Source organism: Mustela nigripes, chromosome 18 (assembly GCF_022355385.1).
Source record: "Mustela nigripes isolate SB6536 chromosome 18, MUSNIG.SB6536, whole genome shotgun sequence".
Classification (NCBI taxonomy): Eukaryota; Metazoa; Chordata; class Mammalia; order Carnivora; family Mustelidae; genus Mustela; species Mustela nigripes.
Window position 1 is genome coordinate 33,901,855 of NC_081574.1, and position 12,052 is coordinate 33,913,906.

The 12,052-nt window shown below is 36.7% G+C and overlaps 1 protein-coding gene across 2 annotated transcripts in view; it reads right to left on the reverse strand.

Annotated features, from left to right (window-relative positions):
• The window catches only part of NSD3 (nuclear receptor binding SET domain protein 3), a 117,921-nt gene that overhangs the window by 63,189 nt on the left and 42,680 nt on the right, over positions 1-12,052 (reverse strand). For both annotated transcript variants that reach the window (XM_059384431.1, XM_059384432.1), the window contains exon 2: positions 6,108-6,826. In XM_059384431.1, the coding sequence (XP_059240414.1) occupies positions 6,108-6,782 (675 nt within the window). In that variant the 5' untranslated portion in view covers positions 6,783-6,826. The remainder of the gene's footprint in view (positions 1-6,107; positions 6,827-12,052) is intronic.

Genomic DNA, 12,052 nt, shown 5'->3' on the forward strand with positions numbered 1-12,052 from the left:
TTTTTTAAGACTTTTCACTTGTCAAAGAACAGAACTTAATTTAGATGGCATAAAGAGAGATATACCCATCAAATTAAGTCTTAATTCCAATTTTAAAATATGGGTAATTCTAGAAGCTACTTAAAATTTTCAATTAATTGAAGACACTGTTACAAAAACAGCAAAAACAAAGTTTTATTAAATAAAAAATTGTAGAAAGGTTTGTAACTATTAGGAAATGAGAAGCCAGACTAACAACCTAAACACCAATTAGCAATCACTTATTCAGCAGTGCCTATGACTTTCCAGGCCCTATTCTAGTAGGTGGGTATGCAATGATGAAACGAATAAATTTGATCATTCACCTCAGAAAGTTTACAGTTGGGTAGGACAGACAGACAGTAAACAATTAAAAACGTACACTTATACAATGTAAATATACGAAGAGAAATAATGTGGGAGTGTGTATCTTTATTATTTTTCCCTTTTTTTTTAGATTTTATTTATTTATTTGACAGAGAGAGACACAGTGAGAAAGGGAACACAAGCAGGGGAAGTGGGAGAGGGAGAAGCAGGCTTCCCACCAAGCAGGGAGTCCGATATGGGGCTCAATCCCAGGACCCTGGGATCCTGACCCAAGCCAAAAGCAGACACTTAACCACTAACCACCCAGGCGCTCCAGAGTGTGTATCTTTAAATATGAAGGTCAGAAAAGGCCTCTCTGAGAAAGTCCATTATAATCTGAGAGTCAGAGGAAGAGTAGTTAGTCTACTAAAAAATGGGCAGAACATTCCAGAAAGAAGGCATGGCATGTGTGAAGTTTCTGGGGCTTAAAAAGTAGAAATTTCAGGAAGGCCTTTACAACTGACTTAATTACCCAAAGAGAGAGGTTATAAGATGAGAGAGGGGAGGCAGGCTATATTACAAGTATAGTCAAGCGTTTTATATTAAGGGCAATAAAAAGCCACCAAAGAGGATGAGGTAAAGAAGTAGCATACACCAATTTATGTTTTTTAAAAATCATGTTAGCTATTACATGGAGAGTATTTTGGGAAAAAAAGTAGTGACAAGTTGCTGATGGGCACAAAATTCACTGTCAGATTTGTCTGTGGTGGTATCATGACTATGTAATCTAATAGGACACACTCGTTGAGCAAGGAAAGAAAAATCTAAGTTCAAATGAAAACTGTTTTCCAAAATGCTGGTATAAGAATAAAGCAGTCTGGAAATACTGTCCCCATTTGCACAGGCCCTTTGGGTAGCTTCACTTCAATCTACAGAAGTAGTTTAAGCCTTCACCTCCACTTCTCATTCTCAAGCTACCAACAAGAAGACAAGGCCACTTGAGGAAGTAAATACGTCGCTAAGAAAGGGAGTCATCCTCCTCTGCACAATCTTCATGATGTCTGGGAGTAAGGGATCTCCGAAACTCCATTTGAGGGCAGATAGATAAGGAGTGACTCATCTTTGCCAAACAACAGAATCCTACTATTATTTTAAGAACTGGTCTGAAGTCCATTAACATTTTTCCCTTTCTGGATTAAAGATGGAATTTCCCTCAAAACTTTTTATTATTCAAATGTCTTATTTTGTTGGGGGGTTATAAATTGTTTCCTTTTCCTCCTGGTTTGCATTCGGTACATGCAGTAATGCAATACTGCATTCCATTTGCACCCTTCCTTGGAGAAAAACTTACTGGTTTTCTACCTTCTAAGTGGAATGTTACAGAAGATAGTAAGAAATCTTGAAATAGACCTATAATTTTATTAATAATGTTGTTCTTAGAATATAATATACCTCAAGATTTAAAAAATGATGTAAATTGGGCGTGTGGGTGGCTCAGTGGGTTAGGCCTCTGCCTTCAGCTCAGGTCATGATCTCAGGGTCCTGGGATCGAGCCCTGCATCGGCTATCTGCTCAGCAGAGACCTGCTTCTCCCTCTCTCCCTGCCTCTCTCTCTGCCTACTTGTGATCTCTCTCTCTGTCAAATAAATAAATAAAATCTTTAAAAAAGAAAAAAAAAAGATGTAAAAAAACCCCAAATACCTTATCTTTTTTTAATGTATTATTATTGTTTTAATGGTTTGTTTCAGAATGCTAGCTTTTGCTTCAGGCTAGCTTAAAACACTGTTAAAATTGTTTACAGATTCATCTTAAAAGGGAAACAATGGCAAGGGAGAGAAATAAGCCTAAGATTTATTCTAAGCTTTCAAGACTATATAAATAAAAGAAAGAAAAACAAGTCAAATAAGGATGATGCAGTGATAGAAAGGAAATACACCTTGTAAAGTGTGCTAATGCATGAACAAAACAGAAATATCTAGGAGGCATTTAGTCTATAGCCATACCACCCTGAATGTGCCTGATTTCATCTGATCTCAGAAGCTAAGCAGGGTTGGGGCTTGGGTGGGAAAAATATTTAGTGGACACTGACTTGAGCTCAAAAGAAAGCAGAAAAGTAAGGAGATTAAACCAACAGATAACATAGTATCATAAACACCAATTAAGGGGTGAAGTTTTTAAGACAACATGGTCAATGGAAGTCAAATACTGAGGAGTCAAGAAAAATGAGTCAGAAAATGCCAACAGATAAAATACTTCTGGGTATAACATCCATTTTCCTTTAGTTGCTGGAAGGATAGATAAGCTTAAAGAGATTAAAATCAAGTAAGGACAAAAGATACCTTTTCTGGTATTAACAGCGTTGCTTTAGCAAGAGAGTGTCAGAGAAAAAGATGACAATGAGTTAGCTCTCCTCAGTTTTAAATATTTGATTTTATGGGTATATAGCATTTTTTTTTACTTTTTTAGCTGATTCCATACGGAAAGACCTATATCCCAAGAAAGAATAACAAGAAGTTTCTTAATAGGAAAAAATACTTTAAGACAGCAACTAAAATGAAATAACATTATCCAAAATATTCCTTTTAAAAAATTTGCCCTAATGCTTTTATTAAAACGCAAGAGATCTGGGGCACCTGGGTTCCTCAGTGGATTAAGCCTCTGCCTTCGGCTCAGGTCATGATCCCAGGGTCCTGGAATCGAGCCCTGCTCAGCAAGGAGCCTGCTTCCTCGCCTCTCTCTACCTGTCTCTCTGCCTGCTTGTGATCTCTCTCTCTGTCAAATAAATAAAATCTTTTTTTTTTAATAAAATCTTAAAAAAAAAAAAGCAAGAGATTTATTAGAATAACATGCATCAAACCTGGCAGAATTCCAAATCCCTAAAAATTTTCAAAACATTAAGCAAAATCGTACATTTAAAAAAAATCTTAAATCAAAAAAAAAAAATCTTAAATCAACATTTAAGGTGGAAAAAAAATTCAAAGGCAATAAATTATTCATGCATTTTTCTTTTACTTTTTGAATGACTTTAAGTACATAACCTTTCTTTCAATTAACATATAATATATAATTTGTTTCAGGGGTACAGGTCTATGAATCATCAGTCTTATACAATTCACAGCACTCTCCATAGCTTAAGTGCATAATCTCAAACACTAAAACGTTTATCTGTACAAAAAGAACATTTTGCATGTCAAAAGTTTCCAAGAATTTTAAGATCTAATACTCTGAAACAAACATAAGCTCTAACTTCGTGCTGATGGAACAGAAGCCACTATTCGGCTTTTTATAAGTGAAAATGGCAAACTAAGAGTTAATGAGACTAGTCTTAGTGAATAAGCCCACTGAGGTGCTGGTGGAAGACCAATGTCTGAATAGGGCCTACACTCACATGCCATAGGCACGATACCTGCCAAGGAGGAAGACATGCAGAAACACTTCCACATGTTTCTAATTTGATAGGAGGAAAAACAGCTAAACGAGCATTACAAAATATACAATTTCAGTAGTGATCTCAGATCTCTTGCTGCCGAGATGTCTGGACACATTTTATTGTTGAGAGATATACTTAGGTTGTTCCAAATAACAGTCACTCTCTAGAAGGCCAAACAGCTCAGAATTGGAAATACTTGTAAGATCAAACACCAAGGAAAAGGAAAGAAAGAAGTAGTGAGAAATCACGAACTATTACCTTGAACGAGATTGTTTGTTCAAAAAAGAACCTATGAGTGGGCTTTGAAGGAACAAAATTATATATAAAAGCAAATCCAGCTTAAGGACAAATGTTTCAAACTTTTTCTCCAAGCACTCAGTTCTCATTATGCTTCTTTAAGCATCTGGGGCGGGAGCTGTCCAGTGGCATCAGCAGACTCTCACTTGAGCTCCTCTTTCATTTCTAAGCCCTCTACAATGCTTAACACCAAGTAAGGGCTTGGACGCTTAGTAACAAGCAGGAGGCACAAGGGTATCAAAAATTGAACACTTACAAGAAACTGTCCTAAGGGAAACAAAATAAATGTTGTTCAAATTGAAGAAACCTAATTAAAACAACAACAAAAAACATAAGGTTACAAAACCAATTAGTTTGTGAACATCACTGGTCCTCTGTACAGTACAGTACAGTACTGAAGGATGGTACTAACAACAAGCTGGAGGCCCTAGCTTTAAAGTTCCAGGATCAGAATGGAGTACAACTGTTACAGCATTCATTGCTTAAATTTGTAACTATCCCCCATGTGTGATAGATTTTAATTAATCAGAATTCAATTAACAAGAACTCTTTTTTTCTCTTTGGAAAAAAAGAGAGGAGGGAAGGGAGAAAGTAACAAAGAGAAAAAGGGAAAGAAGGATGGGAGAGGGAGAAAGGGGGCAAGGTGAAAAAGCTACGGGGGGAGGGAGGGAAACAAAGGGGAGAGAGACAAAACAATACAAAAAACCCTGGATTTTTCCCCAAAACTCAACTTTGTTCATACATTGGTACATAATGTGTATTATCTTGTTCCTCTTACTAGAATATAAGCAAACTGAAAGTAGACACTTTTAATTTCATTTATTCCTATTCTTAGCAAAGAGTCTAGCACAGAGTACGTACTTAATCAATAATTGATAAACGAATGAATAAATGAATAAATAAAACTATAGAAAAATGAGAAAAATATTTTGAAATATGTTTGAAATATTACACTGAGACTTGGGAGAGTCTAGAATCAGTATAGCCTTTTGCTCCAGAAAATGATTACATTTGAGCTGTATGAAGTACCTGAACCCAGCTACCAAGGAAAAGGTGAGTTGGTATGAAATAAGCACTTCTTTAAACAGAAGATACCAAATTAACTTATTCAGGCATACCAGATATAAAAGCAAACTAATGTTGCCAAAATACTTATTTCTTCCTCATCAATGTCTGGGAAATGTCTTCAATGCACACCATGTATTAGAATACTAACTAAAAACTTCACTCAAGCTAGACCTGCTTTGTTACATACCTGTTAATAAGGAAATTCATACTAAACCGCAGATATACTAAAAAAAATTTGGCAGCATGCATCATACCTAGGAAGGATGACTCATAAGAATTCCACCTAAAGTTTTAATATATAGAATACTAAGTGGTTTTAATAAAAAAAGAGTCCCTCTATTACTTCAGTTTATTTATTTATTTTTTAAAAGATTTTAATTTATTTGACAGACAGCGATCACAAGTAGGCAGAGAGGCAGGCAGAGAGAGAGAGGAGGGAGCAGGCTCCTGCTGAGCAGAGAGCCTGATATGGGGCTCGATCCCAGGATCCTGGGATCATGATCTGAGCTGAAGGCAGAGGCTTTAACCCACTGAACCACCCAGGTGCCCCACTTCAGTTTATTTTGTAGCAAACACACTAGTAATGAGTATTAAGTCATTAACACTGGGAAAAGTTGGCCTAAATAAAAACAAACAAACAAACAATATAATTAACCATCTTCTCTTTGCCTTTCCTCTTCATCTTTAGAAACCAGGAGTTCATTATAAACAAATAAAAATAAGTGAAACTATTAGACAAAGAAACATAAGCAGCCTTATTAGTATCCCATGTTTTAAAAATATTTCTTCACTCTAATGATGTACATTCATTTAGTCAAAAAATTTTACTCAGCACCCATTAGATTATCTCAAGCTCCTTGCTTCGGATTAGGAGAAAGAAAGTTATCAGAAATATTTAAATTTGAAGGGATAAAAATGGGAAAATATCTCTTGGACTTCCAGTAAATCTGAATTATTACAAAATTTTTAAAAATATGTTTCAACTTACATTTTGTTCCTCTGGTTCTAATTTGGGGATTTTGTGTGACTTGCGCTCTTCAGATCTGGATGAGTCATGCTTGTTGCTTTTTTTCCTCTTTTCTTTTCTGCTTTCATGCTTTGATTTTGTGTGCTCACTTGCCTGTACTTCATTTAAAAGGTCTCCACAAAGGGAAGACTCAAACAATTCCCTGCCATTCTGGATAGTTTTGGTTATTTTTAGTTTAATTTCAGGTGAGCCAGTCTTCTTTGGAATCACAGTTTGTGGTACCGAAGGAGGAGGTGGTGGCTGTGGAGGAGAAGGTTTTTCCAGAATTTCATGTGGTCTTGTGTTTGGAATTTCTGAATGGTAATAGTCAGTGGGGCTAAAGTTTCTAACTGCACCAAAGCCATTGGCTGACCCATTGGGATACTGATTATATGACTGGTATTTGGTTTGAGTTTCATACATGCTGATTGATGGGGGATAGCCATTTGTGAGTGGAGGAAGATCCTCTGTTGTAGGTGGATACTGAAAGCCTTGCTGCAAGGTAGCTTCATATGGTGTCTGGCCACCATCTTCAACAATGTCACTGTTGTTATCAAAGGCATCCTCCTGACGGATGTTGGCGGAGTCAATGAGTTGAGGTGGTTGCTGAATTGTGTTTCCCATGATCCCTTGCATGAAAGAGAAAGAGAAATCCATTGTTCTGCTCCAGCATCCTTAACTTTCCCTTTCTCTCATCGGGCCTAAAGTTTTAAAAGAGGAGATTAAAAAATGTTAATATTCTCACAGGCTTTTCAACTGAAAAAGAATTCACTAAAATATCCTGTACCTAGTTTTCATATCCAGATATACACAAACACTAAATATTTTTAAAACAGGTAGCCAATATAATTCTGATACAAGTCAAATGCTTTTTACCTTAAATACTTATCTATTTGAAACCCTCAATTACTTCTAAAATTTTAGTAACAAAATATTATCCTCTTAGCAAACGTTCAAAATAGTTTTGCATTCCTTTCTGTTTCCAAAGTTAGAAACGACAAGTCTCAGGGTAAAACTGGTATTTGCAAAGTAAGCAGTGTTCTGACACATATAAATTAGGTTCCATACAAGCTTCCTTTCAATCACTCGTGTTTTGTCCAGTGGTTCTCTCTGTTATTACAAAAAATAACAAAATCTTATTGCAAATATTTTAAATACAAACATAAAAAGGCCTATTCCTCCCTCTTGATCATTCCCATTCTTCTGTCATGGATAACCACTGTAAATACTTTGATGAGTATTCTTCCAAATTTTTATATAGTTACACATAAAATTTTAAAAATAAACTTGATTCTGTGATTTTCTTGTTCAACTTAACAATATATCTTAGATATATTTCTATGTCAGCATGTATAATTTTCATATATACTTTATTAAATAGTAACACAATAAACAACTGTGCTATCTATACCACGATGTACTTAACCATTTGTGTACTGACGATCATTTAGCTGCTCACAATTGTTTGAAATTATGAACTGGTCTACAGGAAACTTTCTTGAAACTACATCTTTGGGCAGGTATGTATTCTTATTAGACAAATTTGAAATTTTAATAGATACAGCACAGCCTATAGAATGGTTCTGCAGTATCAGTATACCATCATACCAGTATGAGGGTGCCTGATTTGCTATACTCTTAACAGTATTAGTTGTTTTTAACCAGTGGCATAACTCTGATCATCTGGGGTAGTGTTACAAAATGTACATGTCAATCAACATCTATCTACTGATGAATCTGATACATTTGGGGTGAGGCCTAGAGTATGAATATTTTAAGATCACGTTCCAGCTGATTCTGATGCACCCTCTTAGTTGGGTCACTGCATTACAATCTTTGCATTGTAGTTATTGCATTATACTCTTATAATTATTGCACCTCCTCTAGAAGGTGCCTAAAGATGTTAACGTTATGTAACAATGTTGTAATACAGATAAGCATCTATTAGGAAATGTTTTAAAACCACTCTGTGTAGTCATAAAGTGACAAGTCCACATCTTGAGACAGGATTAATGGACAGTTCAGGTATTATTTTGATTATCTCATGAACATTTCTTCTAGAAAGCCCTAAAGGCCGAGAGGATTCTCTACTGTATTGAGTCTGATGAACTGATTTTAGCTGCATGGAATACTGTGAAGGACAGTGAGGTTACAGTCCAGTTTGATTCTATGACCAATTAATAATGTCTACTATCTTGATTGTTGTAGAATTTACCAGAATGATGAAGCGCGTAACCCAAAACAGCAAAGAAAAGCTGACAATACACTTTTCAAGGCGGATCCAATTAAACAGCTGCTGTTTACACTGCTAAAATGGAAAGAATTTTAGAAGCTCTAAAATTGCAAACAAATGAATACAAGAGCATACAGGAAATCAAACTGCCCTTATCACTCTACAGTGGAATGGGGTGCAGGGGGGTATTAGACAGCACTCTCATTTTTTAGCATCTACTCTGGGCCAAGCAGTTTGTACATTTTCTAATTTAATCCTCATAACAAATCTGTAGAATAGGTATGGTGACTCTTGGTTCATATGGAAAAGAAACTGAGCTTCAGAGAGGTTAGGTGCCTTGCTTTAAACTATAAAGCAAAAAGGACAGAATTACTATTTGTATCTAAGTGTATCTGACACTAAGCCCTATGATTTTTACCATGCTATCACTTCTACTTCACTCAGCCATAACTTCTGAGAGGATCTGATTCTTCTATTCATGTTCTTTATTCCCAATCACTGCCACTAACTCTTAAATGGCACTCAGTATGTACCAGGAACCAATCTCCGTGCTTTACTTATAGTACATGCAATCCTCCCAACAACCTTCAGGTAGATGTTAACCTTAGTTCTCATTACAGACTGGGAAATAGAGGCATACTGAGGTTAAATGACTTGTTCAAGTGCACAAGGCTAGTCTTTCATTGACAGGGCTGGTATTACATCTAGGCAGTTTGGTTTCAGAATCAGTAATGCTAACCAGTGGTAACATACTGGTAACGCTGATAAATGTTAGGAATCACTTCTTTATGCATAGCTGAAGAATTGAAACATTATTCTAATCTGACCCTTGGCAAAAATGTGTAGTTCAGAGACAAAGAATGGTATGTTCTAAAATTCTATAACCATAGGGGGCAACTGTACAGGTGGAATTCAGAAGTTCTTTGAGGGCGCCTGGGTGGCTCAGTGGGTTAAGCCGCTGCCTTCGGCTCGGGTCATGATCTCAGGGTCCTGGGATCGAGTCCCACATCGGGCTCTCTGCTCAGCAGGGAGCCTGCTTCCCTCTCTCTCTCTCTCTCTGCCTGCCTCTCCATCTGCTTGTGATTTCTCTCTGTCAAATAAATAAATAAAATCTTTAAAAAAAAAAAAAAAAAAAAGAAGTTCTTTGAACTTCCAACTTGAAGGCAAATTAAATACTGACATTTGACAAGATGCAACCTGTGTTTTTGGTTCTCATAACTGTCATAACAAGATCAGCTTCCAGATTAGTCTCCCAAATTATAATCTACAGAGGTTTTCAGGCATATGTATTCAGAGAACTAAGGTTTCTAATGTTTCTGATTTAGTTCCAAACACAAACTTTTAAGAAGTTTGGTATTTTCCCCCTTTTCTTCTCTAGCCATAGAACCAAATATTTCATTTTAATTTGAACTAAGAAAGGAAATAACATTACCATCTTAAAATTATATAGGAGTTTACCATTACACAGTATTTTCACATGCATTCTTATTTGATCCTCAAAACAATCCTGTAAAGCTGACAGGACAAGTGTTAGCTTCATTTTTTAGATGACTACATTTAATATTTGAGATGCTAAGTTTTCCAAGACCACAAAGCTCATTAGTGATTAAACCCGAAAAAGAATCAATCTCTTGCCCTCTTTACCATAATATCTAACTGCCAGAGAATATCCAGCTACCCAAAGACAACCACACTATAGGAGTCAGATGTTCAAAACTGAATGAACTGTCCTTTCCCTAATTCATTTTTCCTTTCAGTCTACCCCAGATTTGTCATTGCTTCCACTATTTCTCTAGCTTCCCAGGCTAGAAGCCTTAGTCATGTGGGTGGCTGATTCTCCCCTCTCAGTGAAGCCACAAAATGAGGCACTGAACAAATCTTGTAGTTTCTTCCACTGAAATCTCTGATTTGTTCTTTGATCCATGTCAGGCCAAGCCCTCAGCACCTTAATCCTGAACTATGACAACTGATTTTCTAGATATTTCTCATCTTTAATTCCTCCCTGCACAACAGTTAGAAGATGTGTCCTTAAACCAAACTTTAAGTCTATTCCCTTTCTAAGAAACTCTAAAGCCCCATATTATACCAAGTCCCTTCCATACCTCTCAAGGTCTTCCATAATCTGACTTTCCTACCAACTCAAACTGTATAGGCATGAATAAACTTTTCTGAGCATTCTCAGGCCCAAATAACTACAAAATGTGGCCTTCCTCACATATTACACTTTATTTAATCTTATGAAGCAAAATATTATTCCCATTTTATAGATGTGAAGAAAGGGCACTCAAAAAGACCAAGTGATTTGTCCTTAATAACACATCCAACAGAAGCTGAAAGAAAATGGTGAAACTCAGATCTTCTAATTCAATACCGTACTCTCTAGGGCAGCCGCCACCTCATCTACAAATTATTCATACTTTGCACTTCTTTCCAATAAGTTCCATAGCCACCATCCAAATATATGTCTGACAGCTTCCTTTGTATCTCACAAGTATCTTAAAATTCCCAATAACCAACTTAGTTTTTATTCTACTTCCATGTGTCTTCCTATGAGAAAAAAAGAAACCTCCATATCAGTTGCCCAAGCCAGATATCTGGGACTGCAATACATCCCATACCCTCACTTCTACTCTTCCCCAATGTATCAGTAAACTCCTGGAGTTTCATCTTCAAAGTATACATCTCATAACTGCCTATTTCATTCCATATATTTTCTTCTTCACGCTAGTCCAATCTCCTTACTTAGTCTATTCCATAGCTATTTTTTCAGTCTTCATGCTTCTTCTCCTGCCTATGATCTATTCTTCCATATAACAGCCAGTCTCCTTTCAAAAACGAACCCAATCATTTGACTACCTCTCAAAATACAGCAAGAAAATGGAACTACTGCTATACTCAACAACATGGATGACTCTCACAATGTCATTTTGAGTGAAAGAAGCCAGACACAGTGATTCCATTGATATAGTATACAATGTGATTTCATTTATATAAGGTTCAAAACAGGATAAAGATAAGACTAACTCTATGGAGGGCACCTGGGTGGCTCAGTCAGATAAGCATCTGACTTCGGCTCAGGTCATGATCTCGGGGTCCTGGGATCAAGCCATGCATCAGGCTCTCTGCTAGGTGGGGAGTTTGCCTGAGGATTTGCTCTCTCCTTCTGCCCCTCACCCAACTCGTACGAGTTCACTCTTTCTCTCTCATAAACAAACAAACAAACAAGTAAATAAATAAATAGACTAACTCTATGGAGATATCTGTCAAAATAGTACTTGCTTACTGGGAGGTAGAGAGAGTGGGCTATAAACACTGGATAAGACCAAAAGGGAGGTTTCTGAGCTGCTAGTTATACTTAACGTACTGATCTAGATAGTAGCTACATAGTCTTAAGCAAAAACAAAAGAACAAACCTTTAGGGGCTTCCCAATGCACTCAAATAAAATCGAGGCTATTTATCACAGCCAGCAAGCCCCTGCATGGTCAGACCACAGTTCACATTTCCAAAGTCATTCACCAATACTCTGTGCTGTAAGGACTGCACTCCAGCCACATGGGCTTCTGTTCAGTTTCTCAAATACACAAACTTCACCTTTGCAATCAGGATCTTCACATAATCTACTCCAGCTACCTGAACACACATAATCCCTCTGAGAGGCCTTCTGAGATCCCCCACTCATTCTACTGACTAAGC